Source organism: Macrosteles quadrilineatus, unplaced genomic scaffold (assembly GCF_028750875.1).
Source record: "Macrosteles quadrilineatus isolate MER2022 unplaced genomic scaffold, UCM_ALF_1.0 Scaffold_1__1_contigs__length_201487025, whole genome shotgun sequence".
Taxonomy (NCBI): domain Eukaryota; kingdom Metazoa; phylum Arthropoda; class Insecta; order Hemiptera; family Cicadellidae; genus Macrosteles; species Macrosteles quadrilineatus.
Genome location: NW_026542594.1, coordinates 153,468,183 through 153,493,962, shown reverse-complemented (window position 1 = coordinate 153,493,962; position 25,780 = coordinate 153,468,183). Strand labels below are relative to the sequence as shown.

Here is a 25,780-nt window from a genome sequence, read left to right as displayed (position 1 = left end):
AGAAACGTCTTATAACACTTAAAACATATATTTACGCTTATACTGTTACTCACAAGACGGTAAATATACAAAAAAGATGGTAAGTTATGATCGATTTTGCCCATTCACCTATTGGTCTGATGATGATTGGAGTGTCCAATCGAAATCGATCACCACTTACCATCTTTTTTGTATATTTACCGTCTTGTGAGTAACAGTATAAGCGTAAATATATGTTTTAAGACGTTTCTTTTGTTTTCTTTCCATAATGTAGTAGGCCTCTACTTTGTTAAAAACCTGTCTTAAAGAAATTCAAAATATTTTGAGAAATATAGTTAGGCTACATATCCATAACCACCATTTTATCATGACCACATTTGTTCATTAAAATAAAGTGCATCCTTTAAGCCACAAGTCAACCTAGAAACCATGTTTACCTATCACAAATTAGTAGATACTTACTGAAGAGTACACTTAAATCTTTAAGTAAGTTTAAAAGATCAATAGGAAACTGCATATTTTAAATTTCAAGCATGAGTAAAATCAAACTAACCAACACAAGTAGACTTCTCATCCCATTGTAAAATATGATGATTGTTTTCCGTGTCTAGTTCATGTTAGTAACACTGGGCAATAGTGTCGACAGAATTTTTTTTATTATTTTAGGGTTAATTTTATGATTTGTCCTTAACTATTTGGCTATTTAACTATGGGACAAGTTATTGTTTAGTATTAGGTAATTTGATTTGGGTAACTAGGTTTTAAATAACTGAAATGACAAGAAACACATTGTAAACAAAACACGACCCTAGCAGCAACAAAAGGAACTAACAATAAAATTGTCTTCAGCTGGTCTATAAGGATGAGAAATCAACTAAAGGAAGTATGTTTAATCTATGGTAAAATGGAAGATTTTTATTAGTGTAGGTTAAGTTCATATTTGACCAACTATGCTGTTTATAGTGTCCCTCTCGAGAGTGTTGTTTATGAATGATGTGTCAACAGTGGTCAGTTTGATGATGTGGGAGAGGAGGCAGCTTGTCATCGCAGTTGTCCGTGTGACGAGTGTGCCATGAATCACCTCATCAACTGTGGAGCTCTGATGACTCCTCCTCACTCCCCTGCACTACCACCTACCAGGTAATATGGCCACTATAATCAACACAATCAAGTTGTTGCTGTTTTACAGTTTTTAACAAGTTGACCACTATTTTATTTGTAAAAAGTTGTAGAAGTCTGCGGTAGAAAAAATATATAAACGGTACGGTACATTGCCTCTGTTCTCAGTAAAAAAGTGGACGGTACACAACCACTATTACTGGACCTCTTGTATGCCTGAGGATGATTCAACCTGAGAACTATACTAAGTATTTACTTTATGCTGGTATTTAAACTATTAATAGACTTACTATTTTTTTAAATCTAATGGCTTCCCTAAAATAAATGTGATGCACTGTGATTGTTAATGTGTGATGTTGCAGTGAGAATGGCAGTCGTGTGGAGGGTGAGGGCAGAGAGCAGACTGAGCCCAACACAGAGTGTGAGTGTCATGTCTGCACAGCTCCTCCCGTCACCTCCCCTGTGGTAAGTCAAAACAACACTAGTACTAGCCTGGAACCAGCTATATGGCTGTAGGTGTTGGCAATATAAAGTTACAAAACCAAGTGGAAGTGTAGTTGCCCTACACTTTTTGAAATTAAAATCTTCATTGAAAAATAAAATTACAAAATTGTGTGTACTAGAACTGCTGTATAATAACTTTTCCTAAAAACTGTTCATATTGTAATTGTTTGTCTAGGTGGACTTAGAGGCAGCTGGAGGGATGAATCTCTACCAACACGGAGGTGGTTTCCATCTCTACCCTCACATTCATGGCACTGGTGGAGGTCAGTCTTACTTGTTGTCTCCTTTAAATAGTTCCAAATAGTATCGAGGGCTGGGTGAGTTCTTGACTCTTCATCAATACCTGAACAGTGCCTAGACTCAGAGAAAGCAAGTTGAGTTGTGTTGGCACTGTGTGTCAGGATTTTTAGTTTCATCAATATACTTCAGTATTTCGTAAATTCATTACACAATAATCGTATTCCATGACAGAAAATAATCTATGACAAATGAACATTTTATGTTGCAGAAAACAGTGGGTTCCTAAGATTTATGTTACTGAAAAACTTGTTTGATCATTTTACATGAGAATTTTTCCTGAAGAATGACTTTTGTTCAATTACGTGTTTAACAGATTGTCAATTAAGTAATTTAAAACTTTAAACTACTGTACCTATTAATATCTTGATATCCTGACAATTAAGTAATTTAAAACTTTAAACTACTGTACCTATTAATATCTTGATATCTTATTATATTGGCTTAATTCAACATGAAGTACTTTCTTGTTTCACAATTGTTTCTCAGTTTTGTTGTGTGTTGCTCAATTTACTACTTTCCCTATATCAACTCAAAAAGTTGTCCCTTTGCAGTGGTTGGAGTTGATGACAATGTAGCCAATGTTTACCCTCACTTGTACAACATACATTCCTCTCTATTGGCCAACAAGCACACAGAACCCCTGGATCACAAACAGGTGGGTTTTTATTTTAGCAATATTTTTTTATATTTTTCATAAGGTTGTTTGAGGTATAGGAGAGTTTAAAATTAACTTTCCTCGGCAGTTTGGTGAGCCTTCCTTGTCACCTGTAAAAATACACTGCTGCGGATTAACGAGACTTGCTTGCCATGACGTAACCTCTGTAAGTGGTGGCATCTGACAGCGGATCATTGAACTATTTGGACTAGGACTGTATACAGCACTTTGTCCATTAGTTACCATTAGTACCATTGACTATACCGGCAAATATTAACTGTTCCCGATCGTAGTGGTAGACGGATGTAGACAGGCAGAGACAGATGTTTTGTTTTCAAACGGGAAAACGATTTAGTTGTGATTTTGGACCTATAATTCCAGTTAATAGCCCCCTAGACATTTTAAAATTTTGTATGGTGAAATTATTAATGTTATCATGACTAGAACCTACATTTATAGAGAACAGCAAAGCAAGGGATATTTCAGTCCAATTCGGGGAAAAAACTGCAGGGTCCAGTGGGTGTTAAAAAAATTCTCCCTTGAAAGGTTAATCTAGCACTTCAAGCCGTAGTGGTGTTGTACCTCTGATAACATGATTTTTTAAATAATTCTGTCCGAGTGGGGCCATGCCTAAATTGCAAATTTTGCAATAGGGTCAGAAGCAAAAAATAATGCAATACCCTTTTACCCATGTAGGCCTACAGATGAATGAAAATGTTCTATCAGAAATGTGATGTTTGTTGCAGCCGCTGAGCGTTACAGAGACTAAGGCAGGATCAGTGTTGAGGCCGACCACACCTCCTGCACCTCCACTCAAAAGGCCAGACCCTCCCCTTCCTCCTGCACCTCCCACCACAAACAAGGGTGAGTCCTGAACATCCATTACATCACAATCTTAAATGTTGCTTACAAAAGCTAAGAAAAAAAACTTGAAATATTGTTGTCCTAACTGGTGGTTTTCTTTCATCTAACTACTAATGTTCACCGCAAACACAAGAGTTTATGGTTTTTGTTTTATAACCCTTATTCATTTATTTTGTATATTTTAGCGAATTTCCCTATAGGGAAGTAGCTATTACCGTAGGTCTCATGGTAAGACTTAGGCCCGGGACCGATTTACTTTTTCATTTTGATGTCCCCAGAGGCCAAAAACACCATTCGTTCAAATTTTTATATATATATATATATATATATATGTGTCCGTGAACACGATAACTTGAGTAATTTTTATTCGATTTTGATGAAATTTGGTTTGAAGGTGTAAGGCGGGATAAACTTGAATGAGTTCGCGATCCAGCATGATCGGACCATGGGAACAGGGTTTTATGGGGGGTTTTATGGGGTAAAAATTGGTTTTTCTCACTTTTGACCCTCAAAACAAAAAATTTCCCAATTTTTCTCTAACCCTTCTTAAAGAGCTTAAAAAAACAAACAATTCAGTATATCAAAGTGTTTTTGTATGGTTATTGGTTACGGAGAAAACTAAAAAAAATGGTAAATTTAAAATTCCCATGTTATTCTTATGGAGGATATTGTAAAATGTTGTAGTTTGCTTGTTTATGGATATCTGTTGATCAAACTTGGCAAATATATTCATTTTATACTAAGCAATAATTATTTTACTTATAACACACACTTTATTAGTTTCCTTGTAGCAGCAAGCCTAGGTACTCGTTAAACCTAATGTTATTTAAATAGATCAATTGAAAATCAATTCAGCCAAATGGAAATTCGCTTAGACGGCAGGTTTGCTGCGGCGGGGGTATTATTTACTTTGCTTAGAAACTTTTTTAAGTTTGTACAAGCATTTTTAAAAGGTCTGACTAGCTGGCATGCTTGTTCAATAAAAACTTGTCAAAATCAGAGAAATTTTACAAATTTTAAAAGTAAGACATTTTTTGAAGGCGAATGTGATTTTTGGAAAACACCTAGGAGTGTTTTGTAGAAAATTTAATACCTGACCATGGAAATTCTTTAAAATCTTTGCTAGCTCTTCCCTACCGTTTTCGAGCTAAAGCCGATTTAAAAAACCGTGTTTTTCTCATAAAGGGGTGAAGAAAATAAAAATTTTGAACTGCCATAACTTTTGATCGGATTGATTTAGAGACCTCTAGTTTGTGCTATTCTTATTCTTTTTTCGTGTCCTTTCATTTAGTATGTCACAAGGGGTACCTTGCAATTTAAAAAATTTAAAGTTAAGGGTAGGGGAAGAAAGGGGGTGAATGGGAACTTAACGTGGAATTCACAACAATTGTGGCCTCTACGTCAATAGATGATTCCCCCAAACTGCATACTTCTATCTATTGCAGTTTTTATATAAATAGAGAAGCAAGTTAAAAAAAAAACACCCTGTATATTTATTCTATTTGATTTCAAGTGATAATTTTAAGGTTGGTTTCATATGTTTAATGTTTTATCTACAGAGTTCACTTTGACAGTGCAAAGTACAAAGTTTGTCAGTGCATTCTATTTTGTTACATGTATTGAATGTTTGTGTAATAAATTAGGTCTATGTCTATGATGGAACTGATCAAATCGGGTTTAAGAACTAATTATAAGAAAGTATTTCAAAATGTAAAATAAAGAATTGTCTAATATATTATTTAGTGAAACGAATTTGTTATTTAGTTGTGTGTACAGCTAAGGGTCATCGGCACAGCACAACACAGACTCCGGCTCCCAGACTACATCAAACGTTGCCTGACGTAGTGCCTCCGTCTTGCCACAATCACGACAGCTCTCACAACAAGCGACTGCCTTGCCCTGCCGGTCATGGACACGACCATGATGATGAGACAACACCTGAGGACAGTTGTTCAGACAGGTCCTCCTCCACGCAGAGAGGGGACTCCAGGCATTGTGACTGCTGTTACTGTGAGGTCTTCGGCCATGGCGTGGTAAGTCAACAGAATACTAGGGATGGACAGGATAGCTATTTTAGTTCAGGATGAGACGGGGGTTTTATTTCCTTCCTGATTTTCGGGACAAGATTTTTAGCTCTGTCCAATAAAGGGCATTGTTTTAGAAAATCTTGATATTCTAAAAAAAAATAATGGGTAAAAATACAAAAGTAACAAAAACTGTTAAGCAACAAATTTATTTTTTGGTTCAATTACATGGTGTCTACTAAACCTGGTTTGAAAAATTCAAGGAGTTTTCCAGGAGAATTCAAGACAAATTCCTGAATTTTAAGGAGCTACTATCGGAACCCGTTTAACTAATCGCAACCAGCTAATAAATGAAAATGATTATTATTAGGCTATTATTATTATTAATAATGATTATTATTATTTGAAACAAAACATTTCCAAAGAATAATATTTTATACAACATAATAAAACAGTATAACTGGTAGGTAAGGCGACACCAGTTATCATCTCCCGCGATTGTGGGAATATCAGTGAGCATATCTTGCAGTATCTTCAACATCAGCGACAAAACGTCACACCGTCAACGATCACGGCAACACCCGTATTCATATTTTGCGGTTTGGGCGACACCGATAACCGTCTCTCGCGATCGCGGCAATTCCCGTAGGCATATCTTGCGGTTTCGGCAACACCGATAATCGCCTACCGCGATCGCGGCAATAGCCGTGAGGAAATCTCGCGGGTTCGGCGACACCGATAATCGTCTCCCGTGATCGCGGCAACACCCGTGGGCATATCTCGTGGTTTCGGCGACACCGATAATCGTCTCCCGCGATCGCGGCAATACCCGTGAGCATATCTTGCGGTTTTAGCAACACCGATAATCGTTTCCCGCGTTCGCGGCAACACCCGTAGGCATCTCACGTGGTTTCGGCGACACCGATAATCGTCTCTCGCGATCGCGGCAATACCCGTGAGCATATCTTGCGGTTTCGGCAACACCGATAATCGTCTCCCGCGATCGCGGCAATACCCGTGAGCATATCTTGCGGCTTTAGCAACACCGATAATCGTCTCCTGCGATCGCGGCAATACCCGTGCGCATATCGCGGCAACGCCCGTAGGCATCTCACGTGGTTTCGGCGACACCTATAATCGTCTCCCGCGATCGCGGCAATACCCGTGAGCATATCTTGCGGTTTTAGCAACACCGATAATCGTTTCCCGCGATCGCGGCAACACCCGTAGGCATCTCACGTGGTTTCGGCGACACCGATAATCGTCTCCCGCAATCGCGGCAATACCCGTGAGCATATCTTGCGGTTTTAGCAACATCGACAATCGTGTTCCGCGATCGCGGCAACACCCGTAGGCATATCTCGTGGTTTCAGCGACACCGATAATCGTCACTCGCGATCGCGGCAATACCCGTGAGCATATCTTGCGGTTTCGGCAACACCGATAATCGTTTCCCGCGATCGTGGCAACAAAAGCGGTAGTGTTTCGGTTAGGCGACGATTCCGATGACTGGGCTCCGGATTCCCGGAGGTTTGGGTGGATTCCTGGAGTTTTCCAGGACATTTCAAGGTAAGATAAAATTCCCGGAGGTTTCCCGGTTTTCCCGAATTTCCCGGAGAGTAGACACCATGAATTAACTATGAAACATCAATCTAATTATAATAAACTGCTAGTTAACCACAAACAGGTATTTCAGCCGACTATATAGCTATATATTTAAAAACACTCAAGGTTTTAAGGCCTGATATAATTACCTGTAGAAAGCCAGTACAAGCTATAGTACTCAAATTTTGTAATGTGTACCAATCACAATTTCATCATGACTATAATCAATAATCAAGCCATTATAGTCAACATGAACCCCGCTCATGGAGTGATCGTTAACATGTCCCGTGGTCACAGCACAATCATCGTAACTAGGAGAGCGAAACCAATGTAAACATCATCTCCCGGGATCAAGGAGATGTCATCATCGTAGCTAAATAAATCCCTTTTAATTTGTAGTAAATGTTCATGTAGCATAGGTATTTTTGTGTCTCATTGTTGCTGTGTGTATGTTATAGCCATCAGTGGCACCAGTGAGTCGCAACTACACGGAGATGCGTGAAAGGCTCCGGTTGTTGTTGACAAAGAAAAAAGCAAAGTGCAAATCATCAACAGCGGCACCACCCCCCGCTTCTGTTCCTACCAACACTCCTCCTGTCAACAACAGTACTACAGGTGAGTGACAGCTTAAAACAGATTAGTCTCTCATGGTTAACTGTAAGGAATAAGGATAGTATTTTTTTAGAATTGGTGGTGGTTGGATATGGAGTGCAATGTGTATTTTTTGTTTTGTGCTAATAATAATTCTGTTTTTCTGTTCTCAGCTAACGTTCCTCCTGCAGTCAATGGTATTTTGGAGCAACCCAAAGACCCTAGAGATTTGGAAGACTTATTAGATTTTATAGAAGGAAATCCCTCTCAAAAGTGTAAAGACGAAAAGAAGGCTGCTAAAAAAGCTAGACAGAAGCAGAAAAAAGTAAGCATTTAATTTTTTGTAAAGCTATTCAACAAAACAGGTTGTATATGTGGTACTGGTTAATATGGTTGTGTTATTTGCCTTAAAGTTAAAGCTAACTAGGAAAAAAAGTTTAAACAAACTAAAATTTATAATCCCACTAACTAGCTACAAATGGTTCTAGGCCTATTTCTTCTTAAAGTTTATGTAACTCTAAAAATATCAATCACAGCCTTATTTTTGGATGACAAGTTTTTAATTTATATAGGTATTTTATTAATTATTTATAATCTTCAACATTTTGTGGTCTACAGCAAGAAGAAATTGAAAGGAAGAAAAGAGAAGAGGAGGAAGCAGAGAGGCGAAGGATAGAAGAGGAAGAGGCTGCCAGGGCATTGTTGAAGCAGCAGAGGAAGGAAGCCAAGAAAGCTAAGAAGAAGAAGAAAGCCCTAGAGGCTTTGGCTGCCTCAGGAGCACTAAAGCAGGAGGAGCAGCCACAGATGGTGACCATCAAGCGGGTGATGGAGCCCAACTCTGCAGAGCCTACAGTAACCATCACATTAAGAGGCGCAACCCCCAGTGAGGACAAGGTGCTGTACACACTGCTCAACGGACAAGGTAACACTCTTATATAATATTCTGTTAAATAGACTAATTACGAGTGGGCCCATGCGTGATATGCATATTTTAATTGAAGCCAAAACTAATAATGCTAAATACTTTTTTACCTTCAAAACATTATTTTGGTTTAAGGCAGGTATTAGATACCGGGAAATAAAACGACTTATTTACAATAAATAAATTTTGTTTGGCCTTATTGGTTGGATACCTAAGTTACGTTTGCTGGCTCCAGCTCAGGATTTTGCAAATAAATATAAAAGTAAGAGCAAGCTTACCATTGTACAGGATGAGTTTTACTTGATAAAAATACACACACATAGAAAAGTGACAAATTTCTTATTCATGAAATAAGCTTAGTAGTAATGTGTCAAAATGGAATCTCAAATCCTTTTGAGATTCAAAAGTTTCGAACCAATGTTAACACTAATGAAACAAGTAAATTGTATTCTGAACTAAACATATTTTTATTTTTGTTTGCTCTTTTAGTTTGTCAAATCCCCAAGGACAGTAACAATCCTAAAAACAACCAGAAAGGAGGAAAACCAACACAGCAGTCCAATCAACAGAATGGGGTCAAATCGAAAAATGTACAAAACAACTCAAACATTTCAGTGAATCACAATAATTGTGTACAAGGACAGTCGGGGAAGAGTAATGGTAAAGCTAAGAAAGATACAAGCAGTAGCAACAGCCAAAGTAGTAGTAACCAGAAGACAGCAGTAACAAATAATCAGTCCAAGAAAAAGGAAGAGACTGTTAGCAAACAGAAGCCTAAAACTGCTCCTGCACCTCCCCCACCAGTAGCTGCCCCGCCTCCAGCTCCTGCCCCCGCACCCAAGCTGACAAGTTCCACCGCAATACAGATAAACAACGCCATCAATTGTCTGTCTTCACGTCAGCCTCTGCCAAGCTTTAGTCTGGACAGTCTCAAGCTGCCCCCTGGCATCACCATCACCAAGGTGGACCCCTCGCAGGTCACTCAGCAGCGGAAACCTCCGCCACAGGTAACCAACCATACAGTAATACAATGGATATACAACCCCTTGACGTATATTAGATCAAACAAGGTGTGCTTAATGAGTCCCTTGGGAAATGTAATTATTTATCTACAAAAAGATTACTGTACTTTAAATATTTAAATGGACTAAACATTTAACCCAAGTAAAACTCCGGTGTTAACGGGGCTGTAGATGTAAGACACAAGAAAATCCCTCTGCATAATGATAGACCACCCCAAATAACCAGGCTCCTAAGCCTAACTTTAAATGTAGGCTTACCTCAGATAGACAAGATATCAGTAGTCAGTTTTATTTGAGAAAACAGTCTGGCCCTGGTTGGAATATAGCCAACATTATTTAACTACTTTATTACAATCAACTTTTTATTTTGGGTTAATGGTGTAAGGTTTCGCTGTTAATAGTGATAGCTACTATTTATGGGCTTTTATTTATCACTAATTAATTACTGTTCAATGTTCAAAATCAAACTGCTCAACTGTTTATTTTAACTAAAGAAACACAAAAACATTGCTCAGCCGATTTCTTTATGGCTCGAATCAATAATTCCTTGTCTCTATAAACTGTTCATTAATAGTGCTGCTTGTGTTTCAGCCTAGTAAGCCACCAACCCCTCCTGTGATGCCCAACCCTCCACCCCAGATGCCTGCAGCCTCAAATGTCATTGTTGTAGACACTGGCAAACTGAAAGATCTCAATACTGTTCCTAACAAAGGTAATTCATGTTATCACAAAATATAAGTTTGGCTCCTCAATGTGCTGGGGGGGAAATTATTATCAAGTGCTAAGTTTAAGTTTCTTATATATCCAGGCATTTATCACAATTAAACCAATAGCTGGCTTCCCATGGGTGATTCACTAATTAACTGACAAATTTAATTTTAAGGCTACTTTTGTGGGACTGCTAGTTGTTTTTTAAAACAATTTCTTAGCCTTTAACTGATTTTCTAGACACGTGTGAATAAAAATGTTTGCCTAGTTTGTAATCTTTTTCAATTAAAAAAATAGACTAAAATAATACTCCTAATTCTCTATCTTTTTACATTTTCTCTTAAACCAAATGTTATCAGATATTCACTTTTCATCCTTTCCCCTATCTTATGATAGTAATCGTCCATGGAAAAATCATTTTCAGATTTTTCTGATGATGCTAATGGCAAAAAGAAGAAAAACAAAAAGAAAAATGGGAATGGAAATCAAATGAATGGTGATATTCCGACAATGGAAACTCTGAAGAGTAATGGTAACAACATGGTCCGGTTGACAATGAACGGTGGACCACCAAAGAGGGTTATGCCTTCGCCACAGCCAGTGAACGGCAAGGTGATGCTACCTCCACAGGCTGCCATCATCAAGGTGAACGGCTCCATGGTGACCATCCGTAGTCCGGCCCTGCAACAAGCACTCAACGCCTCGTCTGCGGACCAGGCCAAGAAGAAGAAGAAGAAAAAGAAGGGCACAGGACAAGGACAGCACGAAGAGTCTTGGAACGATGGTGAGTTGAATGTGGTATTTTGAGATTCAGTTGAGTAATGATGTCACCGGCCACCATCTGGAGGAGTCAACTAAGTCAATTATTAGACTGATGATGATACTTATATCATTGACTGATTGTGATAAACGTAGAACTTCTCAATTGTTATTTAGTAATGGTTAAGTATTCAACATGTTTACAATTTAGATCTAAGATTTCACCTATATAGTTATGGTTTGACTAGACAAGTATTTTGTTTTTATTAGATATAGAACTTTATAAAGTTAATTGTTTTTACCTACAGTTTTAGTTAAACATGTAACTTGATGTTTTTACCCATCAAGTATTTAACCTTGTTTATTGACAATGTATGGCAAAACTTTTGTCAGTTTATTTCCCATTAAGAATAATAAGTTTGTTATTGTTTTGTTTAAGAATTAAAATTTTCATTTGATAATGTACCTAGTTCTATTGTCCTGACTATACAATAATATATGTTTTTATAAAACAAGTGCTCTTTTGTAAATTGGTCTTAATTTTTGTAAAATGTATTAACAAGATAAGACTCTATAAAAGCTTTTTTGTTTTAAGAATACGGTTAAAAGTTGAGGTCTGTATATGTCCTGTACTAATGTGTAATATATAATGAACAGTGCCTAAGCAATGATGTTTTCTATTTTTGTGCCACGGTTAAATGGGGTATACAGACATTCTAAAATGTATCACATAATTCTAAAATTTTTACACATATTTTTAATTTACAATGCTAATTATTAATATTAAAGATTTGTCATTAAAAACTGCTATTATCACCTTAAGCTGTATTTTGTTTAATCTTAAAGGAAAGCATAGTTTAAACATCAAAAAGACGCTACAACAAGCCAAATTTGAATATATAGGCCTACTTCAAATCTTTTAAGATAAACTATCCAGGTTTTAAACAAATTAAGAATGAAAATTTTACAATTACATTTTGACACTTATAGGCTCTATTTTATTACTGTAATCATTGTATACTATTAAAATAAATCTACTAGTGAAGAAGAAATCCCTGGTGACTTTAATGATCTAGCTCTTAGTCAATGACTGATACAACACGTCTGACTAGACTAAATCAGAATTATTATCACCTAATTTATAGGCATGATAAATCTGAAGATGGGATCTCTGACATAATTGCTCATTTTAAAATATGCAGTTTAATAAAATAGCTGTTATATCCTTTTCATACTACAAATGTTATCTTAAAGAATACCATTGAACATTTTAATTGGTTATATGGCTCAGCCTTTAAATGTTTTGGATGGAGATTTTTATTTGATATTTTTTACAGTAAAAAAATATGAGGAAGTTTTTTATTATGCAAATATTTGTCAAATATATGATGATAACTTGGGTACTAGTTGCTTACCAATTTGCATCTTTGCTTTAATGGTTTCAATATATATAGATGTCCAGATACTGATTTCATTGAAGTAGTCATCATAAAAAATGAAATAAAATGTTGAGGTTAATTTTTTAGTAAAACTGATTTGTCACAGCAGCTCTGCTAAAGACATTTTTTCAGCACAATACACTACTTAGGTCATAAAGCATTCCAGGATAAAAGTTATACTAGCAAAGATTTAAAGTCACATGGGGTTGAATTATCTAGTAAAATCTGTAATGACTACCGTTCATTAAGTTTTGGTAAAGAATGTACTGTTTCTACAAATTTCATTTCAGTTGTAGCCTACTGAAATACATTTAAAAAATCAAATATAACACATCATAATAATAAAAACAAAAAATCATTTGCTCAGTAAATTAATATTGCTTACAAAATTGATGTTATTAATGCCAATATTATAAGTGATTAAATGCATAGAATCAGAGTAGTTATTTTTAACAGTAAATATAAGACTACAGTACTAGGAAATTGTGGTTTTGGTTGAGTGTCCAGTGTCCAGTGGTTTTTGGGGAAGTCGGCAGAAAGAAAACAAGAGGATGGTGATCTCAGTAAAGTTTTATTCACTGTGAAATTAGAAGAAATGCAAGATGATTGATGTGTTAAGAAACATTCAAGATCACAAATTGAAGATGTATGTACAATGTGTCTATGAAACGCACATTTATGTTGAGTCAATAAATTAAACCAGGAAAAGAATGTGTTGCCTTGATCAAGATGCAAATACGTAGATTTTTTTATGCAATGAGTCATGTATCATTAATGTTGTGTCACCAAAATGAGAAGCAGAAGGGTTCAAACTAGCTGTTCCTGATGATCAAGATGAAATAGAAGATGATTCATGTACCATGCACCCCTATACACCAAGTGACATCCAGGAAAACTACTCGATGTTGGTCTTTACCAAGATATTGATACACTAGACTTGTGTGTTACCATTCTCTAAAACATGCTTACTAATCCATGATACTGGCCACTAAATCTGACTTATGAATGCATATTGATGTTTTGTCACCAAGTCAAAGAATTGTTCAGCTTCTTCAGAAAACATTTAATATAGCTACAAAGAAAGACGGCTGCATCAGTATTCTGGATGAGAATTGAAGATGGTTGATGTGCTCCCTGAATTGCATACTTTTGTCAAGTTATGGAGTGAGAAGCAGAAAAGTGAAAACGTTACTATTACCTTCACTAAAATTCATTCAAGATGGAAAAAGAAGAAGATTGATATCCCTTTGATGTTCATCAATGTTGAGCAATCAAGTGAGCCTTAGTAAAGAAGATGACCATTATGTCACCAAGTAAGACGTGGTCATAACAAATGGTTTTACTTTAAACAAGATGCAATGGAAAGTAGTTGATGGACCACCTTGCCATACATCGGTGTTGAGTTAGCTAATGAGAGCAAAATTTTGCTGTACCACCTACCCGTATAATGTACACAAACATTGAAAAACAAAATATGAGAGGATATATTTTTCTCAAGATGCAATGATAGAAGATAATTGATGGACCAGTTGCCCTTCTAACTCACATCAGGTTGATTCATTAAGTAGAAACTGGCAGCAAGAGAATTAGCAACTCTGGATGACGTCCGTACTGTGTTTCTGTGCCTATTTAATATTGTGTTACTAAGTGAAAGGTAAACAAAAACAGAGGACCATTTGAAATAGCTACATTTTTATTACAAGAGCAAACTTGATAAATTTGTGGAAAATTAAATGATTTTATACGCTACAAACTAGAAACAACAGCAAAAGGAGAAGAAATCTTGACTTTCAGCAAGTTGCATTATAAAGTAGAAGATAACTAATTTTTCAAGTGACTATATCACACATTGATGTTGTGATAACAAATTAAAAAGAGGTGAACTGAGAAGAACTTTGAAAAGTCCATATTAAAACTTGTATGACATTACAGTAGTCACAGTTAGTCTGGGAACGCGGACCCTTGTGTACTAGCCGTGCGGAGAGTAACGGCTCGCTCACCCCCACAGCCAGATTTTTTTGGAAATGAGCAACAAACACTCCCCTCTACACCCCCCTGCCATAGCGCAGCCAGACTGTTGGTAGAGAAAATTATAATGTAACCCTAACATTCCACATGATATTACACAGTTAAAGGCTAGCAACATGAAAAGGTTGTATTAGAAAAAAAAACAAGCAGATGATACCTTTGAAGGAGGATAGATGAACTGATACTATCATGGTGCATATTTACATTTACTGATAAGAAATCAAATGACAGCATGGGCATCAAGAGAAGTAAAGTCAGCAGACTGTGGACCTTTAACATTCCTAGAGAGGAAGCAGTAAAAGGAAAGTCTGCAGAACGTGAAACCAATTACATTCCTAGGCAGGAAGCAAGAGAAGGAAAGTCTGCAGACTATTAAGAAGCAATAAAAGGAAAGTCAGCAGACTGTGAACCTTTTACATTCCTAGAGAGGAAGCAAGAGAAGGGAAGTCAGTAGACAGTGAAACCCATTACATCCATAGGGAGGAAGCAGTAAAAGTAAAGTCAGCAGAATGTGTACTCTTTACAACCCTAGGGAGGAAGCAAGAGAAGGAAAATCAGCAGACTGAAACCCATTACACCCCTAGGGAGGAAGCAGTAATAGGAAAGTCAGTAGTCTGTTAAACCCATTACATTCCTGGGGAGGGAGCAAGAGAAGGAAAGTCAGCAGACTGTGAACCTAATGCATTCTTAGGAGGAATTTGAGAGAAACACTCATCTAGATGAAGAATACGAGGTACCTATTATAGTTATTGATATTTTCTTTTGTCAAATCTGGTAAACCTAGGTGAACCTTGATAATCCAATAATTAGTTTATTGTAAAAAAGTTTAAAATCTATTAGTTCTCCTTTCAAATCATAAATTTTCCTCTTCTCCAGGGGAACGGCCCACAAGGAGTAAGAAGAAAATAAAAGCATTCAATTGTTGTTATGGCTAGGAAAATAAAAATACATGATTAAGATTGAGGGTTTGTTAGTCGCATGTGATGCCTTTACTGCTGTTCAGATTATCTAGGTTCGCCTATACAATAATACTAATTTTGTTTAAAGCTGTACACATCTATATGTCTCCATTCATACATTTGAATAATTTTAATTCATGTCTACTGCCAAAAAAAAGAATAAATACCCCCGCCGCTGCAAACCTGCATACAAAGCAAATTTACATTTGTCTGATTCGATGAAAAAAATAATAATATTAAGTTTATAATCAGTACTTAGGTTTGCTTATACTAGGAAGTAAAATAGTGTTTTTTGGTAAATGCTATTAGTAAGCCTGTTGTATGAAATAAATGAATTTGCCCAATTTGATAAAAATATATACATAAACAAGACAACCACAACAGTTTACTTTTTCTCCTTAAAAATAACATGAGAATTTTAAATTTGAATTTTTTTTTCATCATAGGCCTAATCATTGGTTGTACAAACAACAACGCTACAACATACAAAATTATTTGTTTTTTATCCCTACACGATAGCTAGTAACAAAATTTTAATATATTTAGGGTAGAAAATTATAAAAGAAAATAATAAAAAATATAACCCCATAACACTCTGTTTCTATCACCCGCGCGAACTCATTCAAGTTTATCCAGCCCTACACACTCTTCACCAATATCATTAAATTGGACCAAAATGACTTGATTTATCATAATTATAAAAATTTGAATAAATGGTGTTCTTTGCCTCTCGGTACAGTACATCAAAACAAAAAATGTAAAATCTGGTCCAGGTCTTATTGTTTGGTAATAACTTATAGGTAAGTACAATAAATTTTCCTAAAACATAAATCAATATTAAACAATGGAAATGTTTAAAGAAACGTGGAATCTCTGACCTTTATAGTTTATCTTGAAGTAATTATCTTTCATGTATTATATTTCAACACTTGTTTCAGAGGAAAGTGTGTTTGCCCCAAAAGATATAGACCTAGAGAGTGGAGAGATGGACGATGCAGAACGAGAGCTGGAGGCATTCAAGAGGTTCTGTCTGCAGTCGGTGCCTCCCAAGCAGAAAGAGACCCCCACCCACCTCAACATCAAGGACATTGTACTTAAGAAGAAGTCTTCAGCGATCAGCTGTAGTTAAGATCTTGCACTGCCTGTACAGCATCAATATTCACCATGTGACTAGATAGATTGTATGTCAACACTTTTTCTTTATTATTGCCATTATTATAGGTTTAAGATGTAAAATTTTTTAAGAGACCCCTTATTGTTTGGTTTTAGTGCAGGTTGTTTATATGTCTGTACTGCTTCCAGTTAGTCTACTGCCAAACACTGGTGTTGTATTTGTTATACTAAGTTATAATTTAAGTCGCATGTAAGATGAATAAATTTTATTGCATTTTTTATGTATCTGTTGTTTTATTTCCTTGCAAAGCAAATTGGGTATGAATGAAACCAGTGCAGGAAAGATACTGTCAAGTTTTATGGAGTTTAAAGCATGTCCGTAAAAAATAGTTCACTGTTGATTTTTAAGAATAAATACCAATATCCTAGGATGTTGGAAGTATCAGTCACTTCCTCCCGTCCAACACCTTGATCACTATCTGCATCACTGTTAATTTACTACAACCGTCAATGCTATAATCAACAACTGCTCCCTTTTGCCAGTAACCTAACTTCTGAAAAGATTAATTAAGAAACTATCTGTCGGTGATTCTAAATGGACATTTATGCCAAGTTAAGGATTTTTGGAACTTTGCGCCTAAAATGCATTATACATAAAGACTGGAATATTTGCATTACACTTCCCATTTTTAAGAAACGACAGTTTGCCAAATTATAGACCTTAGAAAAATGTTCCAAGTTTGACGTTGACTTGCATACTTTATTTATTAATTTATGGTCAGGCCTTTGATAGCATTAACAGAGAGAGACATGAACTACAGCTACTGAAGATGGGCCAATGAATCGTAAGCCTTACTCGAATCAGCATGGAAAACTAAAAAGTAATGGGTTTCAGTCAAGGGTGTAAAAAACAATGAGTTTGAAATAACAACAGGAATAAGCCAACGAGATGCCCTGCCCACTGTGATGTAAACAAATACCTGGCTTTGCAGTCAGCTATTTATTAAGTAGGAATTGAAAGAAATGTTTTGCAAAGGATGAGACAATTTGTGGCATAAGCGGAAGATATTGTCATCTCAGCTAGAAATATAAATCTACTGAAGGAGACATTTTTAAAACTGAATGAAGATACCTTGTCTAGATGGGACTGTGCAGTGTGCATAAAGGTAAAAAAAAACAAAATATTCAAAGATATCACGGTCAGAAGAGCAGATCCATTGGCAATAAAAAATTTCAAAATGTAACGCAGTTAAGTATCTTGGCTCAATTATAAACAATGAAAACAAACTTAGCAGTAAAATCCAAAACCAGATAATGAGTTGACAGGGTCTATTTTTCTCACCAGAAACTTCTAAACTAGAATGCAGACAAAATTAGCATTAACATTCTATAAAACCATGATTAGACTTGTAATCTATGCAGTTGAAACGTGGACACTCTTTAGCTCCCATGCTAATTCCCTATGAGTTGAAAAGAATATTAAGACGAATCTTTTTTCCAGTAAAAAATAAGGGGAACAATATAGAAATAATAAGAATCTGGATGATCTAATACATGGAGAGCATTTATAGTTAGGGTGATAAAATCAATGAGGTTAATGAGGCTTGGTCACAGAGTGAAAATGGGTGATAAAAGAATGCCTCTAACATTACTAGAGGTCATCCAAGGAGCAGATGGTTGCAGGATGTTGAAGAAGATTTAAAAACTTTGGGAATCAGAGATAGAGAGCAGGAAACAGAGAAGATTAGAGACAAATTGTGATGGAGGCCAAGGCTCATTGTGGGCTGTAGCGCATTGTGGGGTAAGGCCGTTATTAGCTGTGAGCAACTAGTGGCGATACCGGTGGCCGACTTGTAGAAGGGCATGGGCTCAAATGGTGCCTATTAGCAGCTGGTGGATTGGTGGTGCCACTGAAAAAGTAGTCGGTGAAGTTGCCGGGAGTGATTTGCCCAACAACGATGTCTCCACCGTTTGGTGTCCAGGCAGTCAGGGGGCATTGCAGTACATTGTGTCGCCACTGACTGTATGTGCATGCGCTAATAAACTAAAAAACAAAGCCTGTCAAACAGTGTGTAAAATATGCCTTTGCTGAACCTAGCACTAAAATGGGATGTCTTCTAAACTGCCTGACTCTTCGCATCCTTTTTTTCAATAGGAGGTAAAAAAGAAAGAGCTCCCAACTGCTCAACACCATGTTTGACACTAGACTAAACGAGTACACAGTACTAAATTATGCGGTTTGAGCGAGCTATGAGTGGTTGTGCCACTAGTGTCACCGCTGCTGTTGCCACCAGTTGCCCACGGCTAATAGCGGACTAAGGGAAGGTATTTTTAATTAATTTTGATGGGATATGGGCCTACCTATATTGTTATCTCTGACCCAAACGCTTACTTACCTCTTAATCTTGCTCCTCTTCTCCGTAGTCTTGAAGACCAGGGAATCATTTGTGTTACCTTGTTTTGTGTGTGTGTGTAAGGTTGCTGCTTGGGGGTTTACTTTAGTGTATGTTATGGTTGTTGTATGTGTGCTCCTCAAAAAAACTCATTGTATGCTATTTATGGTTTGTTTTAGAGGCTGTTTAGAAATGTGTTTGTTCATTAGATTAGTTTTCAATTACCAAAAATATCTTTCAGTCCCTGGGATCTAATTGTTTCGGTTAAGCTAGCTGAACTCTATTCCATCAAAAAATCCCTTACTTAGCCAATTGACTTTTCTTTAAAATATAATATAACAAACATATAGTGTACAGCTCCTTGAGCCATTACACACAAACCAAAAAAGGTTCAATAGGCACCTATGTACTATACCAAACTTAAAATTAATTTCCACAATTTTTTTCTAATAACACTTGTTGCTATAAGCAAACATCCAACTCACTATTGATTGATTGATTACTGACAGATTTAAGACAGGAGGAATAAACAAGCAATGACATATTGTATAGTTTATTGTATGGCTGACTAACTGTTTAATTTTGCTGTGATTCTGAAATTGAATGTGTTTTGAGTGCAACAACCCCAGTTGCACTCTAGGATTAATTAACGAAAAATTATCAGAGAGGAAGTATACAGGGTGAGTTTTAATTGTCCCCCCCCAACTTTTTTCTACATTTTTTCAAATATCAATCCCAGACCACTTCCAAACATTGTTGGGTAGTAAGTACTTCATTTTGACAAGGTGGTCATTTCCGGCCGCCATCTTGGATCCGCCATATTGGATGCAAAATTTTTTTTTCAAATGTAAAGGTGGGGTTGTGACCCATTATTTCGAACTACATTTTTACCCTGATTACAATGTCGCAAACCGTTTAAAAAAATCTTGATTCATTCTAAAGTTACGAGGGCTTTTTAAAACTTTATTTTTAGCCCATTTTAACATTGTGCATTTACAAACTAAGACCATAATCCCAAAATAGTGCTAGATAATGATAAGTATACACTACCAGTAATTGTCCACCTATTTTCACTTGGTTATGACTGATGTATTTTTTTCGGCCGCCATCTTGGATCCGCCATTTTGAAATGTGATAAATTATTTTAAATATGAAGGGGGTGTTGTGACACATCATTTTGAACTACTTTTTTAAGCTGAACTTAATTCCATAATCCGTTTTTCATTTTCATTTTTTGATTTTGAAATATTGACATTTTTAACAAAAAAATTTCAATATTTCATAAATAAAACTTGATAACAAAAAATGGATTGCGGCATTGAGTTAAGCTTAAAAAAGTAGTTCAAAATGATGGGTCACAACACCCCCTTCATATTTAAAATAATTTATCACATTTCAAAATGGCGGATCCAAGATGGCGGCCGAAAAAAAAATACATCAGTCATAACCAAGTGAAAATAGGTGGACAATTACTGGTAGTGTATACTTATCATTATCTAGCACTATTTTGGAATTATGGTCTTAGTTTGTAAATGCACAATGTTAAAATGGGCTAAAAATAAAGTTTTAAAAAGCCCTCGTAACTTTAGAATGAATCAAGATTTTTTTAAACGGTTTGCGACATTGTAATCAGGGTAAAAATGTAGTTTGAAATAATGGGTCACAACTCTACCTTTACATTTGAAAAAAAAATTTTGCATCCAATATGGCGGATCCAAGATGGCGGCCGGAAATGACCACCTTGTCAAAATGAAGTACTTACTACCCAACAATGTTTGGAAGTGGTCTGGGATTGATATTTGAAAAAATGTAGAAAAAAGTTGGGGGGGGGACAATTAAAACTCACCCTGTATATGCATCTATGTGCGACTTTAAGTGAATTTCAGTTCTTATTGATAGAGAGTTATTAAAATAATGCTATGCTTGACTTAAAGCTACAATCCGCTTGTTGGTAACTGTTATAATAGCTGTTATGAAATCTAAAAAAAAGCCACAGCCAAAAAATGGATTCCACTGAACAATATTCCACTGGTGGTAAGTGATCAAAGATTATTTTTATCCGAAATGCTTAAGCAGTCTTTAAATAGACAAAGGTCAATTTTAAACAAAATATCCATTAATTTGGAAAAAATACATAAGTAATAAACAGAATTACTGTACAATCAAAACAGTTATTTTGGCAAAAACTCCAAAGTTGTCAATGTCTAATACAATAACTGTTCATGTTTTAACTAATTTTTAAATCCTTTTAAAAATATTAGATTTTAAAAATGACACAAGTGTAATTTTTCTTGTCTTGTCAAGGTATACAACATTAACAGACATTATATGCCTACCAAAGAAGCATCATAAAATAATTGGCAAAATACTTGACAATTTTCTTTATGCCAAAGCGATATAAATTTTGTTTCAATGATATATTTATGAATAGTTTTATATATGACCAAACCTGATAATACTTGAACCAAATTAAAGCACATATTCTCAAGGGGAAAACACCAGTGAATGATCATTTCAGCTTGAGTTTCCACTTGTATCTGACATGGAAAAATAGGATATTATGCCACAGTGTAGTCATAGGGAATAGTTTAGACGTATTCTCCTGTATTTACAAACTAAATGTAAAAGTAATTATTCAGCAGAATGTTGAAAAATACAATTTAGCGCACATAGATCATGGCACCAGTGAATGACCAGTAGTGTAGTATTATACTATAACATTTTAATTATATTAAACCCCCTCCTTTTCCCCAAATAATCCATTCAAGATTCTCTTGTCAAAGCTGGACACCCTGTATATAATAAAAATTACCTTACCAGGATCGTCATAATATAGATTCTAGTGAATGACTGAATGACTACTTTCCATCTAGTAAATTATCGTAACCTTTAAGCATTGACTGTTGGATACTGAAATAGACGTCGCATCTATATGAACCAGCTATTGGAAACTTTTTTTAATAGAGAACGTAGTTGAGTGAGCCAGTCACAGAATGCGCTAGTGTCTAAAATTCTATTTTCTAACTTATTTTTTGTTGCTTACATAGGTTGATGGGTCATGCTCATAACAGTTGCTATAGCTCACAATAAGTCATTCCACAGTTTGACATAATGAACAAGTTTGTGTACTCGACGGAAATTCGTAATTTACATCAGCACAATCTGTTTGTGGCTCACATCAACTAACTACGACAATTTTGATTAAAAAACTGGCGAGAACTTTAACATGGAGATGGAATGTCTACTTGTATTAATAGTCAAAGCTTTAACACAGTAAAATTGATTAAAGACGTTACAGTGTATCCTCATGATTTCAGATGAGACTTTGTGTTTCCTAGCAAGTGAAATAAATCCATCCAAATCATGGCCATTTATACTGTAGTGTTTATACCCAAATTTGAAAGTTGTGATCCAGTAAATGACCGTCTGTTTGAGTAATTCTTGGTTCAGATTTTGATCTTAAAATAAGTACAGAACTGTACCTTAACGTGTTTTGTTTACTACAAACTACATTGTATTGTAGTTGCAATCAGTAATTAAAGAACTATACATAAAACTTTGTTTTTACAAGACGCGATGGTGGGAAGCTCTAAGACGAACTTGTTGAACATTTAATTTTGTTTGTGTTACAAAGCGATGGTTGACACTATTGTTTTGAACAAGTTAAAGAGTAGATTCCAATCAGGCTCCCTCCAAGGTTACTTTTAAGACTGTTTGTGATGGACTTGGCAACACAAAAAGGAAAAAACCCAATATGTTTTTTGTGCGGTCATTCTCTGGTGCAATCACCCTACCAAACATCTAAATAATCAGGCATATATGCTCCTTAGTTGTAGCCATTTGTTAGTTTCGTTGTTGGGTAGAGAGATATAACTTAATAAAAAAATAGATTACACTATATAAAACACACACCGTTTTAAAATAAATCTAAAGTACATAAAATAATACAAGACAATAAACTCGAATTGAGCATCCATGGAAGATACTGGTAACTTTTTGTACTGAATTACACTAAACTTAATATGACAAACTATAGCCTACAGAGACCAGAATATAAATATAACTTACAAGTATATAAACAACCTAAAATATCTCTTAAAATTATTTCAGTCCTTCAATGGTATAGAAACTAAATTAGCCTAATGAATAAGGCTAGCCAATCTTGTTAAAAAATAATGTACTGTAGTTAAACGATTCACTCACTGAGTGCGGACATTTTAATTGTACGGATTAGAAATAGTCTAAAACTATGGCTAATTGTGCAAAAAGTAGTTTAAAAATATGATTTATTTGTTGATTTTTGTAATGTTTTCATTGTTAACTAGTTTGTTGTTATTACAGTATTCAAGTTATTTGAGTTTATCAGTATGTAATTTTAACAAAAAATACAAATAGTTTATAACTGTACATATAATGAATAGTTCTAAATTGATCTACTAAAATGAGCAGATCCCGTTAGTCCATCGTCCTATCAATGAATAAAAACCCCTCATCCAAACAAGAATTATATAAAACTTAAACTTGAGAGTGTTAATAGTTTGATTAAGTACACAAGTTTGAAGGTTGGATCCAACCAGTGAAGTACTTACACAACTCGTCAATATAACATGATAAACATAGAGGAGGCCAACATATAACTAAACATGTACTAAACTCGATGACTTGATCTTTCAGACAAAAAATCTAACAGTGGTAAAATAAAAACAGAAATGATTTGTTGGTTTGAATATTGACTAAAATATCCAAATTCAGAGGTAAGAATACCTTTGGCCGAAGCGAGAGTGTCAAGTAGATCAGCAGAATATGTAATGAAACAATAAGCAGATTTCAGGTGTCTTTGACAGACTGTATGTTCCAACCTAGTACCAGCCGATCAAAGCCACAGGAGAAGAAGTTGCACGGCATGCTGAGAGAGTTGTCATCCACCCACGTCACACAGCACACCATACGTTGATGACCCTGGCCAAACATCATATGTTACCAGAAAGGATATCTTGTTCTTGTTATACTACTATTATAAATCTCATACAGTAGACTCTCAGTAATCCGGCAGATATAGGACCGCAATACTGCCGGATTACTGGAATGTTATCATTAAAAACACTTAAAATGCAATTAATACGGACGCGTTGCAGAAAGTCAACAGTCCCGGAAGGTCAAATAATTTATACCTGTGCCGCTAGGTCAAAAACTACAATGTTTGCAGTGTCTGTAGATCAAAAATCCCAGTAAGTCAAATAGTACAGTCCGAGCTAAAAACGTGGTCTATGTTAAAGCAATCGACTTATTGGGAATTTGACCTAATGCAACAGCAGTTTTAATATAACGAAATAAGATAAAATATAAGTTCAGTTTCGCTGAGTCAACAGTGCCGGAAGGTCAAAAGTATAATCTGTTAAAAACAGCGATAGTCCTCTCGACGCATGACTTCAATAATTACGTGTTTTGGTGTACTTAAAGTTGTGCTAAAATTTTGAAAATTGGCACAGAGCTTCTTGGTTAGTCCTACTCGATGACTATTTTGTTGAACTTTAAACTATTTACCGATCTAATTAATAAAAATTGATATGTATGGTGAAATAGTTTTAAATCGTGATTTCTAGCATGAAAAAGTTAGCATGCGAGAGTTTTTGTTTGTTTTTGGGTTAAGGAGGTTTTGTCTGTGGCAAAGTTGTAGCCAAAAGTGTGATGCGTAAAATATATTTTTTTTGAATTTTTTACAATCAGTGGTTCAATAGATAACTTGGGTTGAAGAGGACGGCAAATTTAACATTTCGCAACGCATGGAAAGAACTACATCGTACGATGCGACTGCTGAGTGGACTTTTAATTTACAGTTCTAAGAACAAGAAAAAGATGAATATACAGATCACCAGTACATTCATATTATTTATAAAACATCTTTCTGTATTACCAGCTTACATTTTTCACTTATAAGAATACATCATAAACAGGGTGTTAAAAATAAGCGGGGAGATACTTTACCTAGTAATTCCTTGGGTCAAAATAAACAGAAAATGAAGGATAACATTTTTTCCAAAATCGTTTCGTTAACCAGATATCCGCCATTTTGTATTTTTTACATACAAATATTTATCTTTACACTTTTCCAACCGATGTTTATGAAACTTGGTATGTATCCAACTTGGTATGTAGGTAGGAGAGACCCATGTTATAAAAAAAGATTCATCTCGATTCACCCTAAAATTTCAAAATTTAACACTTAACTACAATATAATATACTTTACTACACCACAATATTTACGTATCACCATAAATCTTTAATAAAATAAAACGTTCACATTTTTAAAATCCAAAGTAAATCAATATAATCATATAATCAATATAAAAAAGTGCACTAGTACTTACTATAGTTCGGCCGCTTAGAAAGCGACCTCCTCCAGCATTGGTTTACCATTAGCGCGCAGGTCGTTTTCTAAGCGGCCGAACTATAGTGTCCAATAACAATTTGATGGATTTAACCAAAACCTTTTCTATTTAACTTATTTTCAGGTGTTAAATTTCAAACGATACGTTTTAGCTACATCATTAACATTATTATCATCATCATCATCGTTTGAGTTTGGGTTTGCGGCAATGTATTTTTATAATTAAAACCTTTAATTTGATACCTACCAAACTTGACCTCTGCTGCTATTAATTGACTGTATGGACTATTAATTAACAGCTGTGTCTAAGGATTACGTCGGCCTTAGTCACTAACAGGACAACAAGATCGCTCCACTCATCACACACTCAACTCCATTCATACTTGGCTTAAAATGCATACATTTGT

General features: G+C 35.6%; 2 protein-coding genes across 4 annotated transcripts in view; one reads left to right on the top strand and one right to left on the bottom strand.

Moving 5' to 3' along the window:
* LOC128987717 (protein FAM193A-like) overlaps positions 1–16,876 on the top strand; it is a 29,752-nt gene extending 12,876 nt beyond the window's left edge. The window contains exons 7-19 of one of the 2 annotated variants that reach the window (XM_054408723.1): positions 985–1,119; positions 1,461–1,563; positions 1,778–1,865; positions 2,454–2,557; positions 3,304–3,421; positions 5,198–5,454; positions 7,509–7,665; positions 7,815–7,966; positions 8,260–8,563; positions 9,053–9,570; positions 10,177–10,297; positions 10,718–11,077; positions 16,417–16,876. In XM_054408723.1, coding sequence (XP_054264698.1) covers positions 985–1,119; positions 1,461–1,563; positions 1,778–1,865; positions 2,454–2,557; positions 3,304–3,421; positions 5,198–5,454; positions 7,509–7,665; positions 7,815–7,966; positions 8,260–8,563; positions 9,053–9,570; positions 10,177–10,297; positions 10,718–11,077; positions 16,417–16,607 — 2,608 coding nt within the window. In that variant the 3' untranslated portion in view covers positions 16,608–16,876. Of the gene's footprint in view, positions 1–984; positions 1,120–1,460; positions 1,564–1,777; positions 1,866–2,453; positions 2,558–3,303; positions 3,422–5,185; positions 5,455–7,508; positions 7,666–7,814; positions 7,967–8,259; positions 8,564–9,052; positions 9,571–10,176; positions 10,298–10,717; positions 11,078–16,416 lie in introns of both variants that reach the window. The other variant, XM_054408714.1, reaches the window with a different exon arrangement.
* A 4,020-nt stretch (positions 16,877–20,896) lies between these two features.
* Positions 20,897–25,780, bottom strand: part of LOC128987696 (WD repeat-containing protein 37) — a 49,615-nt gene continuing 44,731 nt past the window's right edge. The window contains exon 11 of one of the 2 annotated variants that reach the window (XM_054408694.1): positions 20,897–23,943. In XM_054408694.1, coding sequence (XP_054264669.1) covers positions 23,812–23,943 — 132 coding nt within the window. In that variant the 3' untranslated portion in view covers positions 20,897–23,811. The remainder of the gene's footprint in view (positions 23,944–25,780) is intronic. The other variant, XM_054408686.1, reaches the window with a different exon arrangement.